Consider the following 27360-nt stretch of genomic DNA (forward strand, 5'->3'; position numbering starts at 1 on the left):
CTTAGACTTGCAAAGTTTAAGTAGCAAATAATCATTATTGGAACATACAACAACGCCGGGAGAGGTTAAAAAGACGGTCCTCGGAACAAGGGGAGACCAAATGCTACTCTTATCATACTCAAAATCAAACTCCAATGCATCGAAAAATTTACCAAGGAGCCTATCGGACTTGGACTTGGACACGGTCATCATAATATGTCGGTCATCATCATAAGACGATAATGTACTACTCGCATTAGACGACATTGTGGAAGATGTTGTGGACGAATGGTCTAACATTGTATATATACTCGTATCTGTTATACTCGTATTTGTAATTATTTAAAGAGAGGAAGAAAAGAAGTTATTGTAGTGAAACAAGAAGAATCAAAGTAAAGTTTAAGTTGTGTAGTTGTGTTTGTTATTTATAGTGCAACAAAGATTTTGTGGGGAAAAAGGTGGTCGTGGAAATGATTTTTTCGCTTTTATTTAGGTCCTGAGTTCGAATTCCTTCATAACCTGATCTGATCCATATTATCAAAAAAAAAAAAACAAAAGAAATTAGTGTTTGTTTTACGTATTAAAGAAGTCACGAGTGTAAGTATAATATGAGGTGTACAAATATTTGTGTATAACGGTTTTGTATTATTAATATCGTGAAACTATATGTTGTTTTACTTATTTACCCTTGTAAATTTGTGATACTAGTTATCAACTTTTGTATGCCTAAGCAAGTCGTTTTAAGTATGATCGTCTTATACAAGATCTTTTGTATAAAGAGAGAATTCAAACATACAACCTAATATTAATTATATGGCGTAACAACATGATAAATTATAAAATATATATTCCGTACATAATTTTATAGTTCAATAATATCCATTAAAAGTTTATATATCATGTATATATACAATGACAAGTTATAAAACTACTCATTTCATCCTTCTTGATACATTTATTTATTTGTGTTTATTAAAATACACTCCAAAACAAAATATAACAACTAAAAAACAAATATTTTCTACGTTTCAATTATTTATTTATCTTTTTCTTCTTTACAAAGGTTATTATTATCAGGTAGAGGCCATAGAATAACCCTTTTTCCTTAATTAAGACTTGTCTCCTGGAGGAACAAACTTATGCAATGGAATTTCATGATGATCATTATCACTTGCGGAACCAATCAGATCGTTGTCATTATTTGCTTCAAGATCTCCATTGTTATTTTCTTGTATCTCCATCGCGATAACTTTCGGATTAATGGATAAAATGCAGACAACTGCAATCACTAGCATTATTGTAATCCCAATGCTTTGAAGCTTCATCTTTTCGTTTCTCATAACCTGCAGAATACGAAGTACAATTTATGTATGAGTCACAATTTTCGCATGGGGTTGTATAATACAGAGTAGTTTTTTTTTTTTTTTTTTTTTTTCTATAAAACGGTTTTACACTGACGTACATATAACAAATCATGGTAGTCACTCAAAGTTCATCGACTAATATTTAAGTAAAACAACAAATCTCTTGTAAAACGATTTTATACTAAATTATTGGGTTTTTTGTCAAAAACTACCTTATATTTAGGGGTATTTGTAAAAAAGCTACCTTATATTATTTTTCTTGTTTTAAACTACCTTTATTTTCTCTTTTCTTGGTCAAAAACTACCTAAGCTCACCATATGGCGAGATTTGATCGATTTAGCGACATAAACCTATCTCACATGACTCTGTTAACATCAAACAACAATAATCAACCGCATAAAAACCATAATTTAACTTCATCTAACCAAGATTTATGTTTTTCACATTTCATTATTTCAATAATAACTATGAGCATCCACTAAAATTAAGCGTAAATACATCATGACTTTCTAAAATCTGGTCTAGGCATGATTTAAACATTAAAGAGTCGTATAAGATAGTTTAAAGCCGAAAAACTAACCAAATTTGTCTATACTCTTAGCATAGGTAGTTATTGACCAAAAATAAAGAAAATAAAGGTAGTTGAATTCAACAAAAAAAATAATACTCCCTCCTATTTCCTTATATCTTCCCTCTTTCCTTTTTTCACACAAGTTTGATTATCTTCCCTCTTTCCTTTTTTGGTAAGTTTCATTCATTTTTTATTAATTTCTCTCTCCTAAAAAATCAACAACTCTCATTACTTTATCTATACTTTATTCATCATTCATTCTTTATTATTTTCTCTCACCTATAAATTTCACAACTTACAATACTTTATTCTACTTTATACCTTCTTTCTTCCCCTTTCTTAATTTTTGTGGCCAAAAGAAAGGGGAAGATATAAGGAAATAGGAGGGAGTATAAGATAGTTTTTTTTACAAATACCTCTAAATATAAGATCACAAATTCTCATTGAAGACATGACATATCCGTCACAAGCTGAAGACGGATATCATTTTACCTCACAATGTACCCACTTTTTCTCTCTCTGCAACACTATTCATGTGGTCCTCTTTCTCCACTAACCCATTTTGTTACCATTTTATCTCACAAAATATCCGTCACAAATGGTAACCCGTCACAAGGGAGACCAATTGATATAAGATAGTTTTTGACAAAAAACCCTAAATTATTATTTAAAATGGTGTTTATAAACGATTTATGTGGTAAATTATTATTTTTTCCTTTTATTGGTGTCAAATAGGCGTAAGGCCTGAAATCTGAACTCATGACCTATTATCACGCACGATACCTCCATTTTAACCACTAAGGTAACTAGTACGGAAACCTAAAATTGCTTTGAGAAAGTTTTAAAACAAGATGTAGAACTTACCGAGGAAAATAATGGACTATTGCACAAAGTTATTATATGAATATTTCGTTTATTTTATGATTAATTTACTTGATGATTTAATGCTTATAAATAGATGGAAAATAATGGGATAACCACGGAAATGAGGAAGATTAAGTGGATTAAAACTAAGTCTTTGATTAGAAACGAATAAAATGATTAAGGATCATATTTATCTAGTACTATAATTAAGCAAAGTCAACTTAATTCCACTATCAACCACAAATTAAATCAACCACGGTTGATATTAATCTACTCCATCTATTACACTTAACAGTTTACGTTTACATTATTTTATAAAAGAAAAATGAAGTAAATGTATTAACTGAGATGGAGGGAGTAGACACAGTACAATAATACGGAGTACTCCATTTGTCTTAAATCATTTACGGTAGAGTATGTAGAAATATTTTCAAATAATTGCTCAAAAATTAGAATACTAGTTGAAATATAGCGAAAATAAGCTAACAACTAAAAATAATTTATGTGTAGTCACGAAAAATATAGATCTCGAGTAAAGTTGTCGTCGTGTAAGTCAATAGATTAAAAATAGGGAAATGATAAATACAACCCAGTGAGTTGTATTTAAACATTTAATACTCTTTATACTCGCTCCACTTTTTAATATATGACGTTTTGCTTTTTCGAGGCGAGCATTTGACTTTAATATTTACAAAAAAATATTTGGTAAAAAATTATAAAAATTATACCATTAAATTACTTATGAAAAACTCTTTCATATGAGTATACATATCGCTATATTTAAGCATACAATTTGAGAGATATTGAAGAAAGAAGTGTGTATCTTGAAATGTGAGAAAGTCATATATAGAAAAATAGAGGGAGTATTTGGCATTAATTTAGAAATTAAAGAGTAAATTATACATAAATTAATGCAATTAATGCATATACTCCGTATTAACTATTTATTTCCTTTTTTAGTTACTTAAATACAATCCACTGGATTATATTTAGCATAACCCTTAAAAAGAAGTCATTAAGTGGCTCAGCGAATTTCTTCCTAACATGGAAAAAAAATTCGGGAGTTTAATTCAACCATTTTCTCTATTACGTCCACCATATATCCATTTCGTAAAATTTTTTTTTTTTTTTTGGACAGAAAATGAATTTATTTTAAAAGCATATGTGCCTCTCAAAATATCAATTGGTGATGAATGACAAGAAGTTTATTTATTCCTATACATATCCGTTACCAAGATGAAGTCATATGCATGCATCTTTGGACATCCATCCAAAAAAAAAAAGAAACCTAAAATACAAGGAATTAAATATATAAATCCAACAAAATAATTGTGATAATTTTCGGCAATTTTTGTAGGTATTAGGCAAACCTAAATTATATAACATCTATATCATATTATTATTATCCGCAAAATTGAAGATCCATAAAATTAAAAATATAAAATATAAAAACATTAGAAATTAGCTAAATAAATAAATAATGGCACAAAAAGGAAGTGATAATAGAGTAATTGAGGAAGTAGGAGATAAATATAGGTCGATTTTGCATGAAGAATCAACCAACAAGAATATACAATGGAGGTATGGAGGTCCTCCTATTTTTGATACTGTTAATAAACTCTTTGAAGAGGGTCGAACTCAGGTACGTAACGTCTCGTAACATCGTTATATGGTACGGAGTATGTATTAGTGGAGTCTCTCTTAAAACCGTCTTAAGTGTAAAACGAGATTAAAAACATATTTAGCTAGGTATGTATGTCGCTTACTTTAAAATCATTTTCACGCTTACAACCGTCTTATAAAAAAAAAATTGTAGTTATCCATAGAAGAATAAAATTTTCGTAGAAACAATCTTTTAATATGTGCTATTTAGAAACGGTCTTTTTGTATTGTTAATATCGGAGTGAGGTTATATCGCGATTTGTCTCACAAAATATGCAAATTGTTATAGATTGTGACTGGAGGTAATTCAGGTAAAGTGTTTTAACTACAGAATTATAGATCCCGCTCATGTATGCATGCAGATATGTCTTTAAAATTATTTGTGACACTAATATTTTTTTATTGTCGATATTTCGAGATAACTCGTTAATTTTACTTATACCTTTAAATTATACGCAGGAATGGCTGAAAGGGTCATTGGAAGAGACGGTACAAAATGCAATAAAGACATGGGAGATGGAGCTTTCGCATAAAACTCGTTTACGCGATTTTAGATCTATTAATCCAGACAAGTTCAAACTCTTCGTCAATGGTGAGTATACACTGTACAACGATCTTATAATATTTCTGCAATTCATTCATTGCTATTACTAAATGAGGTAAAGTACTCCCTCCTATTCACTGTTTTCTTCCCTATTTCCTTAAACGGATTATTCAGGTTTTCTTCCCCTTTCTTATTTTGGAAACTTTTTACTCTTATTTTATTCATTCATTTCTCCTATCACCAAACCCCACCTAACTTTTACTCTTATTTTATTCATCCCTCTCTCTTATTACCATACCCCACATACTCACAATTCCTTATTTAATTCTCAATTATTCATTCCTCTCTCCAATCCACAAACCCCACCATATTTCTTTATTCATTCTTTAACTCCCTCCTTAATTCTTGTGCCCCAAAACAAAGGGAAGAAAACACTGAATTGGAGGGAATATATAAGAACGTCTTATATAATAATCTACGATAAGTTAAAACATAACGTATTTATCACTAAATACGTATTTGATCGATATTTACATTTGACAGGAAGAGAGGGCTTAGACGGGGAAGAAGTACTAAGGCTCGGAAGTTATAACGCCTTGCTAAAAAGCTCGATACCAGAGAAATACAAGACGTACAATTATAAAGCAGAAGAAGAGACCTTCGAATCGTCTCATGCAGCTTTTAGGGGAGCTCTTCCGAGAGGGTTTGCATGGGAAGTGATTTCTGTGTATTCCGGTCCACCGGTGATTACATTCAAATTCCGACATTGGGGTTATTTTGAAGGACCTTATAAAGGCCATGCTCCTACCGGAGAACTGATCGAGTTTTATGGACTTGCCGTCCTCAAGGTATGCATGTATACAACACCGCTAGTGTGTAGAGCTAGCCATCAGCACGGGCTGACCCGACAAGCCTTGGCCTGTTATTTTATGCAACTTGGCCCGGCCCAGCCTTGGCCGCTGCAAAATTTCAGCCCGGCCCGCTATTTTAGCCAAAAAAATGGTAAGGCCTCCCATCCCGGCCCTCCCCTTGGCCTGGCCCAAGTCTAAACAGGAGAGCCCAGTCCGCCCCCTGACCAGCACGGCCCGACCCTAGCCCGACCCTAGTACAGGTCTACCAATGTATGATATAGATTTCGAACCTAAGTCGAAATATTTCCACAATAACAAGGCAAAGCCACAAGTCATTACTATTGCTGACGGTGAGAAGTGGCAAATTGACTCCAAACGTTTGTCACTATGCTATTAAACTCCGTAACTTTCAAAAGGAGCGAATTAGTCCCAAACGTTTGAAGTCAATTTGTCACTCGTTTAAGCAAACTTGTACTTAACACAAAGACCGAGTACAGTTTATAAGGAGATTAAACTGATAAATTGATAGATGAAGCACTCGATACATTAGCTTTAAACATCGTATCACAAAATCAGTAGACGGAGCCTATTACAGTCGTTGCATTACAAATGCGTCTTGTCACGTCGAATTTCATTGATGAAATCTTCAAAATGCATACAAATCATGCAGGTAGACGAATCAATGAGAGCAGAAGAGGTAGAAATATATTACAACCCAGAAGAGCTTTTTGCAGGACTATTAAAGGGGCAACCTTTATCTGATCAACCACCAGATGATACCGATCTCCGGGAAACTAGTAGTAACAATAGCAATGGGTCTACAGCTTCGCATCATAGCTGCCCCATCGCTCGCTAGTCAAGACAAAGACGACACAAACAGACACATTGTAATGCAAGGATATAAGTTCTTTTCTTGTCTTGCTACATTCGGTTTTTTTTTTTTTTTTTTTTTTTTTTTTTTTTTTTTTGGTATTACTACGTCGTTTCACTTTGATAATGTTAGCTACTTATCATTAGGTCTCAGGCACAGATCAACTTGTTACACTACGAGTTGTCGTTAACATTACAAATCTTTCAGGCTCTAACAAGAGATTAGATGGCGGTTAGAGGAACTAACGCTAAACGCGGTTACATTTACTCTTGATTTACAAAAAACTTACTACGGTTTGGAGGCCAGACGCCTTTTGGGTAACTTCAAAAGCTTGCATGGATCAAAAGGACGAGCACCATCAAATCACTAACTTAGTGTTGAAGATCCGAAACCTTCTACTTTCCCAAGCATTACTATCATCCAAGGAATATGATTTAATGCAGCACACCATCCATGGAGGATTTCTTGGAGCAGCCTCGCTAGGAACGTCAGTTATTCCCAGTAACAACTTCCATTTACGTGTCAATACACCAGTCCGAGGATATCCATCAAAGAATACCTCCTTTTCATGCCAAAAAAAAAACAAAAAGACAGATTAAAACTAGATGTATACACAAGAAACTTCAAAATTAAAGGGTTTATCATTATCACGGTTGCATTTCCCCTGCAATGACAAAGTCTGTTTCCTAGTGAGTGTAGTGACCCATAACCGGGGGGGAAAGGGCGACCATTTTTAACTTGTGAAAAAAGAAGTACAAGGCGTGAAGGCGGTTCCACAAATCCAAAGAGTAATATTTCGTATATTTTTGGCTTTACCAGACTTAGATGGCCACATTCAGAATCAAAAGGTCCAGATCATAAAATATGAAGCAACAAATTCATGCGTCACTATGGGCATGAGGATTATCGTGACTGAATTAGCAGCGATTATGAGGCGTTCATAGAATCATAGCCTCATAGGTTTATTTCCTTAGATTGTTGATTCTTGTTTTGTTATAAATGGATCTATGAACTGCAACACTTTTTGCTCTTACAGTGCTGCCTCCTTTGCCTAAACAAGATTACTTACGGGAAAAAAAATCCATGCATCATGCAGAGAGTTTTTCAAGTAGACAATAGAAGAATAAGATAAACAGAGTAGAGCAGAGTGCTTACCGCATCATCCGCATAAAGATAAGCATGAATTCTTGCAGTGGGGTCCTCTAGAGTAACCCGAATTCGGTAGACTCCAGTTGGTGATCTGAAGTCTTCCACCTTATTTGGTACGCAAGCTACAACCCGGACTATACACTTAAATTTGGCTGTCACCTGGATAGCAAAAGCACACGAGACCAGACATAAGTACGGCCAAAATGACTCGACCTCCACGACTACAACTCGTACCTGACATCTTATCTAAACCAAACTTTGATGACTCCAAGCTGACGCTTAACTCTAAATTACATGATGATAACACACTTGGAACATACATGAACCCGGAAACCCAACCCAAATGCAAACGTACCCGACATGAAATGTACTCGAAATGACATGTACCCAAACTGACCCGGCACGAATAACCTGAGTCGGATCTAAGTATAGACACGTTGGACTCGTGGTATTGGCATCCTAAAAGTTAAATTAGAACATAACAACTTGAAGAAACTAAGTGCGGAGGACTTCTCTGGAGAACTCAAAAGAAGCAGACAACAAATACCTGTGAATATGTCAGAATATCCATCAGCGTGGCAAGAGGTACATGTTCAGCTTTACGGTCAACCTCTAAGGATTCCCAAGAAAAACAAACAATGAATAAGATGTCAACCAAGGGGCAAATATCAAAAGCCGATTAGATTTATCAACACTTGGATTAGAATCAGTATTTAACATCAAGTATGTGTGGCTCAATTTACCAAGAAGAGATATAATATGAAGAGAATAAATAATAATGTTCACCTGTGACACGAGCGGGCCAAGGAAAGCTTGCAAAAGGCATTCGATTCAAATTGGAAGCAAATCGCTCAACAAAATCCCTAAATGGCAAGTACAACCAGTGATGGAATTCAGAAACATTCAATACCAAGATCATAATGTATTGTAACATGGACTATCAACAGGTTATGGATTGGGAAAAATCTCGTAGATGCAAAGCTTTGAGCTCAAATTATTGCGATGAATGAGCCAAAGAGTAAAACAATGTAATACAAACCTTTCACGTTCCAAAATATAGATATCGTCACTTGGTACAAAACGCACTTTGGTTTCCCGGGTTAGGACACCACACCATAAACCTTGCGTAACGTTCAATGTCATGTTGATAAATTTGACCCATCTGCCAGTTATGAGTGAAGAGATATGAAAGTTCACATTCCTACGTTGGACTGATACTCTTAATGTCGTGCCAACCGAAGGAAATTTGCACAAAATATCCTTTGGCAAACTCTGAGGTTCTACTTGCAAACGAAGTGGATTTTCTATTTCATCATCCAATCTGCACATTTTACAAACAGTAGTTTGTTTAGTTTACCAAAGAAACCAGTATGCAGCTGTTTCAAATCAGTTAGATTGTCTGTTTCTTTTTGTCAAAAGAAAACTGAAATAGAATTAAAAAATACTCTGTGACTCGTTTAAGATAACAATACAGATGAAAAGTGAAATAATTTGGAAAAAAGAAGTAAATAATTACTGAATGTAACAAAACCACAAAAGACCAAGTACACTCACTTCGATGGGATATGAAGAGGGGGTGCATCACTTCCATCCCAAATAAACAGCATCCACTCATCTTCACTGACTCCAGACACATGAAAAATCTATTTAAAAAACAGAATATTACTTACTGCAGCTTCCTACTTTCCTTGCAATCACATAAAACACAGAACATTCTAAGATGTAGCACAACCTTGAGAAGCAATTCTATGAGTATTAAGTAACAAATACACCAACAAAATACCCCAGTGCCTCAATGGCTCCCGCAATGCGGTTGTGGGGGTGGGGGGTGGGGGGCAGTCTTACCCTTGTGTTGGAAACACAAAGAGGTTGTTTCTGAATGACCCAAGATGAAAATTGTGTGGAGAAATGCATCGAAGGACCGCTATCTCACAAGAGAAAGAAGCGCAGCCAATATATTACTGTAAAATCGGTAGAGGGATCAAAATATATATAGCCAAAAAAAATTCTCCAGAAATTCTCCAAACCATTATACAGTACTAATAATATATTCTTAAAAATGAAACCATAAAATAACAGCGTAATATTTGTATAGAACCAGTCAAGAGCTAAGTATTCAGCTTTTATTTATTTTGCTAGAAGAAAACTGAAACGTTAAAAATGTCTGACTGACTTCATGATAAATATTTGCACAGGAATTTGAGTATTTAAGGTATGTATACATACATGTGGCATTATATTCATATTTTACAAAGTTTCAGAGACACTAATCAATCATCTACAATTAGTAGAAATCCAAATTCCAATATTACTTTGCTTCTTATATCCTTTAATTTTTTACAGGATGTACTTTGATTTATATCCTTATTATGTCTTATTATATATAGAGCGGAAGAAAACAGATGAAAGCACCATAATGAAAGGAGAATAACCTTGCAGACCAGATCACAACAATGTCCTTCCTGAAGTTGTCGCAACAGAACGGAATCCTTTGTAACTACAAAACATAAACAAAAAAAGATAAGAATCTGAAGGGAAACATATAACCCGCTTTCTTGACACAGATTTTCATTCGGTGAAGATTATAAAAAAGAAAATCAGAGTGCACAACTGAGCACCATAACCGAAATAAAAGTCGGGCAGACAGCCTTTGGGTAGTCCCAGGCTGCTAGCAATAAGTCAGTAACAGATCATAAGGCTGCAACAACTCTACAACGCATTATTTTAGTTTAAATTACTAATCTTTCTGTGCTCAAATTTTGCAAATCCTTTTAGTTAAAAAGAGAGAAAAAATTATCAAACGACTTGTGGAAGCACCACAGGATGATACACAACCAAAGAAGCTTTACGATTACTCAACCAAATAAATTTCATCTGCGGATACACTAGTACACTACCAGTGAACCAAGACACATTAATGATACATCCACTTAGATACAGCTCAAAGCCCAAAAACCCAGCACATTTATTTTCCAGTGCAGAAGAAGTGGAGATTTGTGACAAGTCATGAACAAGCTACGTGCAATCAACATGAGTATACCTGTGATGATTAAAAAAAAACATAAGGCGATGAGGGTACCTGTGCTAAGCTGAACACCAACCACCCACTTTCTAAGCCCCACAACAAATGTCATGTCCTGGTCTCTTTGACGAAAGTTACAAGAAAATTGATAAGGTCTACAGCTTTCACCATATTTCCCTTCATAAAGGGCATATGAAGAAAATCTTTTGTTGTATTGAGCATAAGACTCAGCATTATGACTTTTCATCTGCATATAAACAAGTCACTGCGAGTTAGTATGTTACACTTGCCAAAATTAACACCGTGTGAGGTTGAGAACAAGGAATAGAAAAAGAGTTAAGTAAACTAGTGTACTATACATTCAAAAGCCTGTTGGTGTCTAGACAAACATAAGATAGTGCCTGGAATTACGAAGAGTAATCAAAATACATACAGCCTTTAGCCAGGAAGCAAGGGAGGACATGATTATTGATAATGTCGATAATAGACGTCAAATTTTCAAAACAAAAGAAGTTATAACAGCATGCTTTTTAGAATAATATAAATAAAGGAAATAATTGACAATCTCTAGTTGAGTGCGGTAGTAAACATGACAGCTAGACTTCCATCTCTTTTTTTTAGGGTTGTGATTTGTGAAGTCCAGTTTCACCTTAAATGGAAGCAATGAACCTCACAAAAAATAAAAATAAAAAAATTGAATGCAAATAGAAGATCAAGAATGAAGCATCAAGAGAATTGAGAATACCACAACATGGGAAACTTGGATAATGTCTCCAGATGCGTCAATCTGAGGAAGCTTCTCTTCATTTTCCGCAAATATATTAACTACCAATCCACTATCATGGTATGACTCGTCCACAATTCTCAGTGACAAAAACCAATCTGTTAAGAAAACAAAAATTATATGCAACAGAAGAAAACTAATGCCAGAAACATAGTTCCCTAAAGTTATCATACCCTAAAGTTATCATATGCAATAAAAAATCACATGAAACGAAAGTTTTTGTCGCAAAAAAAAATCGATTAGCGAGTCAAACAAAAAAAAATCCAGCCAAATAGAAAAGCATACAAGACAGCTTGGAGTAACCTAGCATTCAAATTCTATCATCAATATATTACCAAAAATACAAAATCTAAGTCCTCGTAGCCGACTATGTCACACACAAAATCTCAATTCTCAAACACAATAATTCATTCAATGAACAAAACGAACAAAAACGACAAGAATTGATCGACGACAAAACAAAGCACATAGCCACAAACATACATTAAATTCAGAGTAGAAACTGGCTCAGTTAAACCTTTACTTCGACTTTTTCAGCAATCTACTACCAACCCAAACTTGGGGGCAGCCGTAAGTCCGGCCTTTTTATCGTCACAGGCAGTAGCGAAACTAAGATGAAGCTAGCAAGGGAGGTCCAACCCCATCCTCCCCTCCCCCTCAAATTGTTAGCCCCCTCACTTCAAATCATGGTTCCGCTATTGATCACAGTCAATATTTCAGCTAGAAATACCGAGATTACGACAACAAAACCATCAACTACCCACATTCATAAACCGTCAAAACATATCATAAAACCAAAATTTACAACATAAAATTAAAAGAAAGATCATATCTTTCAATCGTTACAACCAGCAATTGAACACTAAACATACAACAACAAACAAAAAGCAATTAAATCATACAAAACGCAAATTAAAAGAACAAATTGATGGTTTAATACTATAATTAAACGAAAATAAAATTATTCAAAATATGAAAATGCGAAAGATGTTATACCAGTGCCTCTGCTGCGACAGGGAGTACTATGCTCAACAATAATACCAATTAAATTGACTTTTTGATTCAATGCGCAATTCGCATCAGCTAATTTCATAAATCTGTAATCATCTCTCATGAATTTTCCCATTTTTCCCCCAATTTAATTTTCTAGGGTTTTGTTTGACGCACACTCTAGAGAGTGTCAAGTAAAGAGAGGGAGGGGAGAAGAATAAAGAACTTGAAATACGCGCCCTCTTTTCTCTTTTTTTTGAATTTTTTTTTTTAATTGGAGGGTAATTTTGCATTTTTTGTATATCGTGAAAAAAAATGAGATTAATAAGTTAATTTGTTGTGTTGATATTCAATACCACCAAATAGGGACGTATTAAACATATGAAAGAGTGGTACAGAAATTCAGTATTACTGCCTTAGTGGTAGGAATTAGAATGGCAATTATATCTGGTAGTACAGAGACTCGAAGAATAATTTGAGTTAACCTGTTTTTTGCTTCGGGCTTTACCATTACTTGCAACTCGATTAAACTAGTTAGCTTCCTTATTCTTAAACTTTTACATCAAAACATGATGTTTTGACGCAAAAAGAAGTATCACCCACAATTTCAAACCCTATGTTAGTACTATTTGCAAGTCGATGTCAATAACAATGATCTAAATCAGTCATGGGTCATGTAATCAAATGGCTCAATTAATGCAATACGATCAATAATATATACCGAAACAATTACATATATTCACTTTCCTTACTTTACTTACATTAGTATGTGTTTATTTTAATGTACAACTATTTTACATTACAACATCAGAAAAAGGTAGACATTATACAAAAATAAATGACATAGGTTTGATCAAGTATCAAATTCAATGGCGAGGGCAACCTAAGCCATCGGTATTGGCGATCGATTCTCCTTTCAATAATCCTCCAAATAATTCAGATGGATCATAATAGATTTCCACATCTTCCACTTTAAGAAATTCATCAACCTGCAATTATTATGACAATAATTATGTCACTCAATTACTTTAGTTTTTCTACGAATATACGGAGTATATATAGGCATAAGATTGAGTTTAAGTCTGCAGATATCAATTAGCTCAGATAGTAAAGTCATGAGAAATGTGCTCAGGTTCAATCCCATTAGCATCAAATGAACATACCTTAAGAGTACCGAGACCATAAAACTCGACCATATCTCCCGTGGGAGCATGACCTTTGAAGGGTCCTTCAAAATAACCCCAATGCCTAAACTTGAAAGCAATAATAGGAGGTCCAGAATATACAGATATAACTTCCCATGCAAATCCACGAGGAAGTGCTTCTTTAAACACTTGATGTGATGATTCGAAACTCTCTTCTTCTGCTTTGTAATATTGTAACTCCTTTGGCAATGACGATTTTAGCAAAACATTGTAACTTCCTAGTCTTAGTGCTTCTTCACCGGATATACCTTCCCTACCTGTTAACGATCGTCATTTGGTCACCTAACACAACTGATCTAATGTGGGATTGATTTGAACCCAATTGAGGAAGTATATAGTCATAATCGACCTGACTTGGAATATTTAAAACGAAATGATTTGTTTTTAAACAAAACATTTACTAACTATTACCAAATGATAGGACTAACATGACCCCTTAACAACACTATATTTTCACAAATGTTTACATAAACGAACATATCAGCGTTAAATCTAAAACAGATTTCATATGGTAGATGAGACAAACGCATAATGCATAATAACTAGCGAAAATTTTGTCTAATGCATTAAAATAAGGGCGTTATTTAACATGTTTTAATCTAAAAACCAATATATATAACTGTTTCAAGAGAGACCGATCGTATATCTTTGAGACAACAATAATGGAGAACCCTACTTGTATGGACTATGGAGCACATCATCACCTAATTTGATTCATACATTTTTAACACCAAAATTATAGACACAAGTACAAACACAACCATCTAGAAGAATGACGTGCACCACTAAAAAGACCTAGAGTACGTACATATTTGCGAATCTGCTCTTCAATTGTTTCAAGTAAACTTGATTATACTAACTACGGAGTACGGACGACTTCTTCTACTTAATTATGACGGAAGGGATGACATAATATAGTCGTTATTATTAGCGGTTAGTCTCCTTTAAGACAAATAGGTCGCCTTTTAACAAGAACGTTTGTATTAAGTAGAGCTGGACAGACCAATAATACTATATCTCTTGTCCCGATATTACTCGGTTAACTCAGATATCCATAGATTTTTAATTCCGCCAGCACTCACTACCTTCCTCTAAAACTCATTTTAATACATTTCAATGCAACTTGTACTAGAATCAGTCATAATTTGACGTTAGGGTGACAAAAAACTCAAAGCGGGGGACTACTTATGTAAAAGAGAAAACTAGATCACAATCGATAATTTTAACTACGGAGTACAATTTTCAACTTTTTTATTGTTTAGCTAGGACGAGCACTCCTATTAACCCGCATGGCTCTGCCATTGACTGAAATCAATTTTAACTACAGAGTACATTTCTATATGATATAACATATAGAAATGTAATTAAATCTCAAACTCAATTTTTTTTGGAGGTATCAAACTCGATCTTTAATAAACATGCATAAAAAAATCTTATAATATATTTAATGCATGCACTATGAAACCATACTATGACGATAAAACTTGTTTAGTACAGATATCGGTTGTAGGTTTTCTCATTATATTTAACTAGTTCTACGAAACTATGGCAAGATAAAACCATATATGATGAAGGTAGAAGAAATATGAGGAAACCCACAACTGATACCTATAAAAAGATGGAATTATTATTACCATTGACGAAAAGCTTGAATTTATGAGGATTAATGGTGCGAAAGTCTTGCAAACGAGGCTTATGGGAAAGCTCCATCTCCCATGACTTTATTGCATTTTGTACCGTCTCCTCTAGTGACCCCTTTGCCCATTCCTATTTGATTTTTGAAAAAATTGTATTCGGATCAGTTTCAATATCTCATTTGTAAAGGTCGTAAATAGATAAAACCGTTCTAAGAAAAATAATTCAATTCAAGTGAAATATCTTTATTTCCCGGCCTACACAAATAATAATTCAATATCTTTTCTTATATGCATTAATAATCAACGTCCGATTATTTACATACCAACATTGGTCGATAATTTATAAATGACCAGTAATTATCGAGTTAATATAATATAGTATGGTTTATCTTAACCACTAGGTCAGAACCTGATAACGATTAATAACATAGAGAAATCGAGATGATGATGTAAAATATTAAAATTACCTTTTTTCTACCTTCTTCAAAGAGCTTATTAACATCATCATAAACAGGAGGAGCACCATGTCTCCACACTATATTTTCATTTACTGCATCTTCATGAAGAAATGACCTATATTTATCTACCTTGACTGTTATATTTTCCTCTAAAGCCATTTTTTTTACTTTTATTTTTTTACTGTTTATTAGGTAATTTACTAAGGGCTTTGAGTGTAAGCTATCTAGTTATGACTTATGTGTGCCTAGGTATTTATAGAAGTAAACTAACTAAGCTAAAAAGACATAATTGCCCTTGTTGGGTTGCATGCATCTATGTTATCATCACTTAATTAATCCAATCAATTAGTCTTTCTTATGACGGGTATATCTGTACGTTTTAACTCTGTTATGATTAAAATTGGTAAAATAACATCCCACTTTTAAGGTAGAACAAATTGTCAATTAGGTATACTATCCTAGCATAAATGATTGTTGCTTGAATTTCTAGATGATGTATTAGATTTTTTGATTTTTATTTTAGTAGACAAAATAGCTAACGAAGGATAGACCAATAGTCGAATAAAACTTTTGTTGGACTTTTGGAATACGAATAAATTACGCTTCAATCTAGATAATTTAAAACAAAATAAAATAAATGTAGTTCAACTCAATTCAATTTTATTTAAATTCTCCTTTGTTTCAATTTAAGTACCCGGTATCTATTTATATTAAAATAAAATATTATCATAGAGATAATTAAATTGTTAAATAAATGATTGAGACGGAGAATGAGATCGATTTCCAAAATATGTGGAGGGCTTATCATTATTTTATGTGGACCTAATCATTCAAGTATCCATTATTGCACTTCTAACCAATCCATTTACTGATCATCACAAAAAACGCACCAATGTAATCATTAGTCAACTATTCATCATTACCAATTCATCCTTATAACTTCACAAATCGCCTAGAGTATCTTTAAACACTAAGACCAAATTCTAATTCAAGATCGTTGTAAGCGTGAAACCGATAAAAAACAACTCGTATATTTAATTATTAGTAATCCATGATAATTAATTAATTAGTGTTAAATGAATGTGATTGATGACTCTGTTTTACCGTCACAGCAAGTTACAACAGTATTATGAGAGCGTTGATTAATAAAAGTATGACGATGTTAATGTATGAGGGAGAATTTTACCAACTTTCTGATCAGATACGACTTAATCTAACAATGAGATGACACGAACCAGATAAAATCCTCTTAAAGAAAGTGGCAAATCATTAGTTTCCATTCTAAGGATATTAGGTCTACTATGTCTATGCTACATCCAATACCAAAATCTCACATGGACAAGCTTATAACCACATACAAGCATAGCAAATAATAGATCACATGCGGCTTAATATATACCTCCCCTTTATTATTCAATACAAGATTAATTAATCAAAGCATGTTAGCTAAACTAACTAGATCTAAGCTTCTTGATTGTTCTTATCTAGCTAGCTTAGTATTTTTGTATCACTAATCCGAAAATCCTAACTCTAATAGGAATATTTATAATAGTTGGGCATCAACCATTACCTTAAAGTTTTGGTTGAGATGGTTCATCTATCACTGCCACCGATCACAATTGTCCGAAAAACTAAGTTGGATGCTTCGACTTTATTAAAGAGTTGATAAAAGGAGGAACACGTTTGTGGAAAATCCGATGCACCCAGACGGTTGTACACGCGTGAAATCTTCCATGCTACAATATTGAGCCTAATAGAGTTCTTATGTCTTAGGATAATAAATGACAAGCTTGGTTACGCGTCTAAGTCATCACTTAACGCCTAAAACTAAACTTAATTGACGGAAAATAAAGTTTAGGGGTACCCTTAGTGATAATGACAACAATTAGGGGTACCGTGTATGTTTTAAAAAAGTGTAGGGGTATCATGTAGAAAGTCGAAAAATTGAGGGGTACCATGTAGAATATCCCAAATTAAATTAGCGGGCCTACCGGTTTGTCAACGGATATTTTTATTTAGACCATACCGGTCCATTAACTTAGCGGTCGAGTTTTCCTTCTTCACTAACCATATTTTTAAAAATATCTCGTGACCAAGGCCGCTAAAGTAGCAGGTCGGACGGGCTGGGCCGGGCGGGCCAGCCCGGGGATGATCAGCTCTAGGGATAACCAAACATTTGATGGAATGTGCGCATGTCTAGGTAAGACTATATTATGGAAATTTCATTGTCTAATTAAGACTTTTTACTAAAGAGTACGAATACTATCCACTTAAGTAAATAATTAGTCACTCCAAATAGAAGATCACATGAATTTTTTATGTGGTGCATGCATGGTTGATAGTTGGGCGATTCGCTTTTATGTAAAATCGTTTTACACTGTAAATAAATCTTAAATACAAGAATAATTTATATACTAACTATAAAATTCGCCTAATCATAACTCATAGGTAGTTAAATTAATACAATTAGTTTTATAGGGCTATTTAGTCATTTGTGTATAGTTTACTCAAATGCATGCTTGTATACACCACGAGTATTATTTGTGCTTATGCAATTATGTTTATGGCCATGTTTGGTAAATAACAGATTAATTTCAGTATAAGTAGATTGTAAAAGTAGATTATAAATGACAGATTAGGTTTGACTAGCATATTATAATTAGCAGAATTAATTTGAGTGTTTGATAATTGACAGATTACGATTAGTAAATTATTAATTTTCTTTGTAAAATGGAGAAAAATTTCATATTTTACAATATGCTAACCAATATGTTGGGGTAAGCAGCATATTGTAAAACAGCATATTGACCCCAAATATGCTGTTTCAATATGTTGTTTACCAAACACTAAAATTAGCATATTGATTGGTCAAACATGGTAAAACCCTTGAATATGCCAAAAATTGGTCAATATGCCGTTTACCAAACAACGCTTATGTATCCCGTGGGTTAATGAAGGAGTAGGCCCGTCATAAACAATAGAACAGGGTGGGGAGATTCGAATCTTAAACTTAATGTCCATTATACCTCCATTTTAACCTGTAAATTAAGACATTTTCGATAAGTGATATTCCGTATTTTAGTTAGGCGCTTATAAATAATGAATCATATCATAGAGTAGTAAGCTTTTCTTATTTCTTACTTGTATACGGAGTACGAAGTATAATATACTTCACCCGTCTCAGTGAGTTGTTATCCTTTTTATTTTAAAAATGAATTTGATGAACAATTTGATCATTCACACTTAATTTATTCCACTTGATATTTAAGTAATTGATCCATTTTTCTTTTTTGATCTTTGTGTCAAAATTAAAAGACAACAATTAACCGGGAGTGCTCTAGTCCAAAAGTACTTGGTCACTAAGAAACTGATGATTCAGGCAGTAGCACCGACATATGCATGGTTGATGGTTGTATAACATATTTTTGATTTTCTGACATGACTATATGACTATGCTCATTTGAGAAGCACAACTAATACGTATCAATATCTTCCTAAATTTCTGTCATTTTTTTGTTTTTATACAATTTAATTAATGCCGACAATAATATGATGCACCGTTTTCTAAAGTACGTCGTTTAAGAGATTAATAGGGGCGCTCGTCTTTATTAGCAGTCAAAAATTGTGAAGTTTGTAGTTAAAATTTTCCAATTTTATTTACAAATTTCCCTTAAATCATTACCCGTTTGCCCACTAAGATTTTTCATCCTTTCATCCCCTGGCTTCGCCACTGGCCCTAAGTAGCTTGTGCATTAATAACCTATAAATTTGATAAAATTTCTAGGTTATTCTTACAAATTATGGTAGAAACGAGTTTATATATACTTAATACTCGTATTTTATAAAAATATCTTTTGAATATTTTTACATTTAGGTAATTAATGTGTGTCCTTAAGGTATATGTTAGCGGATTTCGAAATCAGTATTATTGTTAGTACCAAATCTCAATTTAATACCATTCTCTGATATAAAGTATTGCTCCCTCTATTTTTCTATATATGACTTTCTCACATTTCGAGACACACACTTCTCTCTTCAATATCTTTCAAATTATATGTTTAAATATAGTGATATGTATACTCATATGAAAGAGTTTTTCATAAGGAATTTAATGGTATTGATGGGGCATATTCTGCACCGCTGACCAAGTCAACATATTGAGCAAGGTCAAAGTATCCACAACAAAGTCAACGTCTTAGACAGCCTAGCCGATGCAGCCCATCGGCCTGTCACCTAGGGTCTCGGCCTGACAACTAGCCAGCCGGGGCACATATCCGCGTACTCATATCCAAGACCCTCGGCCGCCCGCCATTGGTCCATCTCGGAGGGTAGAACGGTCTTTTCACCTGCTAGCCACTTGGCCACTTGGCCACTACGTGACAAAAGGTGAAAGTCTATAAATACTCCTCAACCTTCATTGAGGAAATGATCCACAATTTAACCTATGAATCACTATTCATCTGGTAATATCTTCCTTATCTCTCTACAATACATCCTTAGCCAAGTAACAACAACTTACCTCTCTAAGTTTACTGACTTGAGCGTCGGAGTGAGTACGCTCGGCCAAAGCCGAGCCCTCAGTTTGTTCATCGTTTCAGGAGACCGCGAGGAGGATTCAAGCAAAGACGTCATTCTACAAGCCACGGGTGGTAACAATACTTGCTCTGGAATTACACCCGGAACAATTGGCGCCGTCTGTGGGGAAGACACTAGAAGCTAGTCACATTCATTCCCAAACAAAAATATAAACAAAAAAAAAACCCACCCCCAAAAGATAAGAAGATGTCGAAACAACAAGAGGTATTCGTAACTGACGAAACCGAACTCTACCAAGATGATACCATCCACAAATCTGGAGTTGTGCAACCCTCCGCCGGTCAAGTGATTCAACCGGAGTACGGGATGCCAATAATACCAGACACTCACGCCGACCAGGTCACCATCATGGGACATGTGGTTGATGCAAAGAAATCAAGATGCTCCTGGACCTAATTGGGAGTACGGCTCACACCGTCACGCCGACAAGAGCGGCGGAAACCATCCAGAGACCGGGGCCCAAAATGTGACCCCACGAAACTTGAACGGAGCATTAGGAGAAGCGACCTGTCAAGACACCGGAGGAGCCCAAAGTGGTCGTGGTAGACCTAAGTCCTTCTCGCACTCGTGAGGGGACGGCGTCGCCCGCCGCATGCACGACGAGGCAGGCACCCGGAGGAGCGAAAGAAGCCTAACTCGCCGAGTTGGAGAAGAAGCCCAACTCACGAGTCGGAGGAGAAGTCCTTCTCGCTACGAGGAGAGAAGCCGGACTAGGAATGCGAGGAGCCGATCGCCGCGTGTCGTTCGACATGTGGTCGACCCCTCGGCGCCACGTCCTAGAAGTCCAGTGCCAACCAAGCTCAAGTTGCCGCCCATATCATACAAAGGAGATAGTGATCCAACCGACCACGCCGAGGCTTTCGAGTCTTACATGTCGGCATGGGAGCAGCCCGATGAGGTGCGGTGCCGAGTCTTCCCAACAACTTTGCATGGGATGGCTCAAAATTGGTACAAAGGGTCGCTCGACGGCTCGCAGTATCTTTATTACGCCGACCTAAAGGACGCCTTTTTAGCCCAAGACTCTTGCAATAAGAGGAAGGCCGTGGAGACATCGGATCTCCTAACTATCAGGCAGGAGGGGGGCGAGACTCTGCGGAGCTATATGAAGAGGTTCGACGCCAAGGTTCAGCAGATTCGGGAGATTAATCCCGAAATGGCGCCTTCGCCTCGATGAAAGGCCTCCCAAGGGAGCCTTAAAAACGAGCTCATCAAGTGCGGCGACCGACCTTGGACGCCGCTTTAAAATGGTCGAACAAGCCATTAAGGTGGAGGACTACCACAACACCTGGTTAGGCCCCAGCGAGGCCGAACACTCAGAAAAGAAAAGCCGCCGGGAGGACGACCTGGGTGAAGGACGCCGCGACGATAATCAGTCACGGTCCGGTGAAAGACGCCACGACAATAGTAGGTCACGGTCTGACAAGTCCGCCAGGAAACAGAACCCGGTTGGTACCGGGGAGTTCGAAACGTACTACCAAAGAAGCGGTATAAAAATCGCACCCCCCGGTCGTATCGGCCGCCGAGGTCTTCGCCCGAGCAAAAACGAGGGCCAAAAATGGGAAAGACCCCCAAGGCGAAGGGGGACGGTGACACGAGCCGATCTTGAGTACCACGGCCACACCGGTCATCTTACTGACAACTGCCGGCATCTGAAGAATGCCATTGAAGAGCTGATCCGGAAGGGGAGCCTCGGCAAGTACGTTGCCAAAGGCCAAAAAACTGACGCCTGCGGTTCAGACAAGAAATTCGTCTTCGAACGGATAAGAGTGATCCATGTTGTCATCGGGGGCAACGAGAACGGTGGGTCCGCTCATGGGTACAAACGGCACCTGAACGACCTGTATCAGGCCATCAACTTTGTGTCCAACACAGCGGTCCCCGCTTCCAACATCCCCGACATGACTATTGGGAAGAAGGACTATGCGGGAGTCATCGCCCCTCACAGCGACCCACTTGTAGTCCATTTGGACATATCCAACCACCTGGTCAAGAGGTGCCTGATTGACACAGACGCCTACACGAACGTCATGTTCAGAGAATGCTTTCTCAACCTCGGTCTGAAGGTCGAAAACTTAAGCCTCTGCACCAGCCCACTGTACAGCTTTTCTGGGGCCGGCCTGGTACCCCTGGGGTCAATCAGACTGCCGGTGATGTTCGGCAAGGGGTATACGTCCAAGAATGTCCTAGCTGAGTTCGTGGTCATTGACGGCTCGTCCGCCTACAACGTTCTCATAGGCCGAGTCACGCTAAGCGAGGCTGACGCGGTGATGTCCATCCGGGCCCTAACACTGATGTATATCTCGGACCGGGGGAAAGTGCATAAGCTCGTCTCCAAGGACGAGAAGGACGAAGTGGTCAATGTCCATATATCTGCCAAAGGGTGCAACATGCAATCCTTCAAAGTGGCGAAGAAATCAGAGAAGGGAAAAAGCCCATCCTTACAACAAGAGGGCAACTTCATGGAGGCGACCGACAGCTGACTAAGGAGGGTGTGCCTTTGATGAGCCATGAGGACACTGACAACCTCGGGAAAGACTCTGTATAGCGGCGGAGGTGTCCAAGACAGCTGTAGACACCCCGACGCATGTTTAAATCTAATGTAGAATAATCCAAGTTTTTCACCAAAGTGTTCATTTTTCCATAAGTCACCCTCAAGAGACAGACGCCAGCTCACACTGTCACATCGACAAGAGCGGCAGTCATCAACAAGAAGCAGACTACCGTCGCAGTCACCCCAAGAGGGGGACGCCGTCGCAGTCACTCCAAGTGGTAGACGCCACGACCGTCATCATCAAGAAATAGACGCCAGCTCACACTGTCACATCGACAAGAGCGGCAGTCATTACCAAGAGGCGACGCCACCACACCTTTGTCACATCGATAAGAGCGGCGATCATCAACAGAAGCGATTACCGTCGCAGTCACCCCAAGTAGTAGACGCCACGGCAGTCACCCCAAGAGAGGGACGCCGTCGCAGTCACTCCAAGTGGTAGACGCCACGGCCGTCATCATCAAGAAATAGACGCCAGCTCACACTGTCACATCGACAAGAGCGGCAGTCATTACCAAGAGGCAGACGCCAGCTCACACTGTCACATCGACAAGAGCGGTAGTCATCAACAAGAAGCAGACTACCGTCGCAGTCACCCCAAGTAGTAGACGCCGTCGCAGTCACTCCAAGTGGTAGACGCCACGTCCATCATCATCAAGAAATAGACGCCAGCTCACACTGTCACACCGACAAGAGCGGCAATCACCCTCAGGAAGCAGCCGCCGCGACAGTTACGGCCAGCGCAGTTGATACTCGCAAAAGCGATCGAAACGCCTTAAAAAGCGTTTAAACACAGTTGGGATGCGCACTCTAGACCGCCTCGGCCAGGCCGAGGCGGAAGCAAAAAAGACGAAAAAAGACCTCGGCCAAGCCAGAGGCAAAGTAAAGACGCTAAGTACAGTTGATACGCGCAACTATTAGCGCAAGGAAGCTCAAAGTGAGGTAAAGACCTCGGCCAAGCCGAAGGCAAAAGAAACGAATTCTTCTTGAAAATAATAACAAATTACAAGTGAGGAGAATACAGACGACGGCCGTCCCCATAGGGATAAGCCAAAACACAACCAACCAAAGTTGTACAAATACAGGGAAAATAAAAGCAAAAAGTTACAAATATGTCATTTAAAGCGCCAAAAGATGGCAGGGAGGAAGGGCTTAATAATTGGCTCCCGAACAGCTGAAGCTATCCGAGACGCCGGGTGAGCCTGGTGACGACCGCCCGTCTCCCTATGCCTGTTGCTGCTTGCCATCAGCAGCGGTAGCAGCATCTTCTTTTATGGGCAACCCAGCAGCGTTCTTAGCAGCCTCAGCTTCAGCAGCCTCAGCCTCAGCCTCAGCAGCCTCAGCTGCCTTCATTCTCTCGGCTTCCTCCTTGGCCGCCCTAGCCTTCTCAGCGAGAGCCGCCTTCTCTACGGCCGCCTCTTTCTCTATCTTCACCCTCACCGCCTCTTTGGCCTTCTCCTCCACGGCTTTCTCCTTAGCTTCGAGCTTGTCGTCAAACAGCTCGTCAAATTTGTCCCACGGAAAGGAGCCATCAAGAGGGAAGAGCTCCCCAATCACCTCCCTGGCAGCTTCTTCGGCCAGATCCCGGTATTGGGCGCACATCTCAGGAAGCATGCCAGTTTGGAGCATCTCAATGTCCTCCTCCTTTTGTCTGATGATGGCCTCCTTGCTCCGAATTATCTTCCTCGGATCTCAAATCGACCCGATTTCGTTCCTCTGCTGGAGATAAAGGTCGGCGTGCCTCTGAACAAGGTTACACTTCTCCAACAGCTTAGCAGCTTCGGCCGCCGCAGCCTCGGCTTTGGCTCTCTCAGCAAGGACCTCCTTTTCAGCGTCCTCCCGGAGTTTTTTTCTCACCAAGAGCCTTCTCAAAGCATCTCCCTAAGCCTCGCTCATTGAGGAGATCCAGCTTCGCCGACACGGCCACCTTCTTAGTAGCATTAAGCTCAAAAACAGATTGAGCCACGGCTTTCTCCTGCTCTATGATACGAGCACCGGTCAGCTCGTTCCACCTCGCCAGCTCCTTGATCGCCTTCGTGCCTTCCACTATAAGTCGGGAGACGGAAGCCTATCGGGATGAGGAGTCAATGGTGACGCTTTGATCACCACCGCACTTGCCGGGAAGCCTTCGGGATGAAGAGACAATAGTGACGTTTTGATCACCAGCCTGCACGGGGCTTTTCTCCACTCGCTGCTCGTTAAGAGCAACGGCCGATAACGAGTGATCTGCACGAAATTTAATTAAAGCATCCATGTCAACATACATGGACATACCGAAGAGCCTGACATCGGAAACGTCTAATAAACCGGTTAAATCTGGGCCACGGGATAGATACGTACCGTGCTTGGCCTTCTTGGCCGGAGGACGCATTTCCTTGCTGGCAGCAGTTTCAGCAGTAGCCGGCTCCTTCCTCTTACGGACAAGGGGAGATTCCTCCGCATCAGAGTCCCCACCGTCGGTAATATCAACGATCTCCACCGTCTCCTTCTTAAGGGGGGGGATGGGAGGCGAAATCGGTGTCGACGCCGTCGCCGCCGAAGATTTTGTTTTCCGCGTCCGACGCGCCATGCTACTAACAACCTTCGCCTGGGCCGCCTCCATATCCAAGCCCTTCAGTTGTTGATCCATGAGATCATTCGGCGACGTTCTGCGGTCACGGGTTAAAGCCTTAGGGTGCAAATCAGCAACGGTCTTATCTTTGTTCAGCCCCATCCTCCGAAGGATATCCTCAGACAGGTCCGGTCCAAAGTGGTCTGCAAAGGAAACAAGGCAAGAGTTATGAAGGAGAAGTAAATCGAAGTTCAAGCAGAAACGTTGAGAGCAGAGATGAGCCTCACACCGACCCCACTCACCCTGCGCTAGGGCCGGTATGAGGCCGACATGGCAGAGCGGCTCATCCTGAAGAATGATCTGCGTTGGGGGAATCCATCTTTTCGGCACCCCACTCTTGTCCGCCTCAAAAAGCCTCATCGCCGACTTCTCATCCGCCTTAAGAGGAACCTTCTTTGGCGTCCATCTTAAGCTTTTTCCGGAGACCCATCCGTCATGCTCCGCTTTAGTCTCGCACCACAAATTAACTTGGTCTTTGGAAAACCGGGCGGCGGATAGTCATTCTAAGCACCTCAACATACACCCACCGACCTTTCCGGTCTTTGCAGGAAGAAAGTTTATCAACGGAGACATAACCCGGCTCCATTTGCACACTGTACCATCCGACGCGACCGACCCAGTAAAACGACGGCTTAAGATGGTGAAGACGACGGAATAAATTAACCGTTGGAGCCTCTCCCTTGAAGAGACAGAGCTGCATTTAAATCGACTATGGTCCTAATGGCCAACGGGTGCAGTTGGGCCACGGCGACGTTCATGGCCCTAATAATGGCCATAACGTATTCATTCAGCGGAAACCGTAGCCCGTACTCCAAGTGCCGCATGTATACGCCGATGCAACCCGGTGGAGGGCAACAAACGGACTGACCCTCCTCAGGGACAACAATTTTGTATCCCCTGCCGAAGTAGAAATGGCCCTCGAAAAATGTCTCGCCGGAACAACTGGCGAACTTATGAGTCCAAGCACGGTCAAGGCGGACCTTACAGGCGTCCCCATGATCCATGACGTATTGCCTCCCCTCATTAGGATGAGCCCTTCCAACATCATCACTGAAATCATCATCATCATCATCATCATCCTCCCATTCCTCCAAAATTTGAGGATCAACTTCAGGAGAAGGAGACCTAGGGCCCCCAGACTTTATCGGGATGGCATCTAGTATCCCCCCCTCATCAAGACGCGACGGGAACCCCCGCGCGTAGTGTCTAGTCCGGCAGATCGGCCGAAGACATGTTCACGACAATTAAACAAAATAAAAGAAAATTTTGTTTACCTTGAAGAAAAACACTCGCCGGAGTAATAACTCTGAAAATTAGAAGACAAAGAAGCCCTTGAAAGTTTAGAAGGATGAAAATTTCGGAGAAAAATTTGAGAAAATGAAATTGGTAGCCAAATTCACGGAACAACTGCCCTATTTATAGAGAAAAGCCCATGAAGAAGGACCAATCAGGGAATAGCCCATGAAGCGTCAGCCAATCAGCGAACAGACACGTGTCGGACATGCAACCACGGAATGTCAATCGTTGCAACAGTCGAACGTCAATCAATGCAACAGTGATCAAACGTCTTCAACACGCCCCTTCATATCTCTGCCTATTCATCTTCCTCAACAAATTCCTGAGTATCTGCTCTCCGCCGGCCACATGATC

General features: G+C 38.5%; 3 protein-coding genes and 1 non-coding gene across 4 annotated transcripts; 1 reads left to right on the top strand and 3 right to left on the bottom strand.

The window, feature by feature from the left end:
• Positions 1–4259: 4259 nt before the first annotated feature.
• On the top strand, positions 4260–6692 carry LOC141657929 (pathogen-related protein-like). The gene is made up of 4 exons (XM_074465321.1): positions 4260–4421; positions 4901–5033; positions 5529–5833; positions 6507–6692. Exons 1-4 carry the CDS (start codon positions 4260–4262, stop codon positions 6690–6692), a joined length of 786 nt encoding a protein of 261 aa, XP_074321422.1.
• Positions 6329–12879, bottom strand: LOC141656332 (protection of telomeres protein 1b). Its single transcript, XM_074463184.1, has 10 exons — positions 12659–12879; positions 11624–11760; positions 10936–11125; positions 10289–10353; positions 9411–9499; positions 8896–9177; positions 8643–8719; positions 8404–8468; positions 7863–8015; positions 6329–7269 (listed from the first exon to the last, which is right to left on the bottom strand). The coding sequence occupies exons 1-10, from the start codon at positions 12786–12788 to the stop codon at positions 7066–7068; spliced, it is 1392 nt and encodes a 463-aa protein (XP_074319285.1). The 5' UTR covers positions 12789–12879; the 3' UTR covers positions 6329–7065.
• Positions 12165–12262, bottom strand: LOC141658359 (small nucleolar RNA snoR113). The gene has a single exon (XR_012549250.1). It is a non-coding gene; the product is annotated as a small nucleolar RNA snoR113 (small nucleolar RNA).
• A 459-nt stretch (positions 12880–13338) lies between the features above and the next one.
• Positions 13339–16173, bottom strand: LOC141656333 (pathogen-related protein-like). Its single transcript, XM_074463185.1, has 4 exons — positions 15962–16173; positions 15492–15624; positions 13816–14114; positions 13339–13641 (listed from the first exon to the last, which is right to left on the bottom strand). Exons 1-4 carry the CDS (start codon positions 16109–16111, stop codon positions 13519–13521), a joined length of 705 nt encoding a protein of 234 aa, XP_074319286.1. The 5' UTR covers positions 16112–16173; the 3' UTR covers positions 13339–13518.
• Between the last annotated feature and the right edge of the window lie 11187 nt (positions 16174–27360).

Source organism: Silene latifolia, chromosome 5, assembly GCF_048544455.1.
Source record: "Silene latifolia isolate original U9 population chromosome 5, ASM4854445v1, whole genome shotgun sequence".
Lineage (NCBI taxonomy): Eukaryota > Viridiplantae > Streptophyta > Magnoliopsida > Caryophyllales > Caryophyllaceae > Silene > Silene latifolia.

Coding starts and splice junctions, on each gene's coding strand:
- LOC141657929 (XM_074465321.1), top strand. CDS start 4,260: ATGGCACAAAAAGGAAGTGATAATAGAGTAATTGAGGAAGTAGGAGAT. Junction 5,034..5,528: donor GTTCAAACTCTTCGTCAATG/GTGAGTATACAC, acceptor TACATTTGACAG/GAAGAGAGGGCTTAGACGGG. Junction 5,834..6,506: donor ATGGACTTGCCGTCCTCAAG/GTATGCATGTAT, acceptor CAAATCATGCAG/GTAGACGAATCAATGAGAGC.
- LOC141656332 (XM_074463184.1), bottom strand. CDS start 12,788: ATGGGAAAATTCATGAGAGATGATTACAGATTTATGAAATTAGCTGAT. Junction 11,126..11,623: donor TCCAAGTTTCCCATGTTGTG/GTATTCTCAATT, acceptor GTTTATATGCAG/ATGAAAAGTCATAATGCTGA. Junction 8,720..8,895: donor TATATTTTGGAACGTGAAAG/GTTTGTATTACA, acceptor CTTGCCATTTAG/GGATTTTGTTGAGCGATTTG.
- LOC141656333 (XM_074463185.1), bottom strand. CDS start 16,111: ATGGCTTTAGAGGAAAATATAACAGTCAAGGTAGATAAATATAGGTCA. Junction 15,625..15,961: donor TTGAAGAAGGTAGAAAAAAG/GTAATTTTAATA, acceptor AAAATCAAATAG/GAATGGGCAAAGGGGTCACT. Junction 14,115..15,491: donor ATTCAAGCTTTTCGTCAATG/GTAATAATAATT, acceptor GATCGTTAACAG/GTAGGGAAGGTATATCCGGT.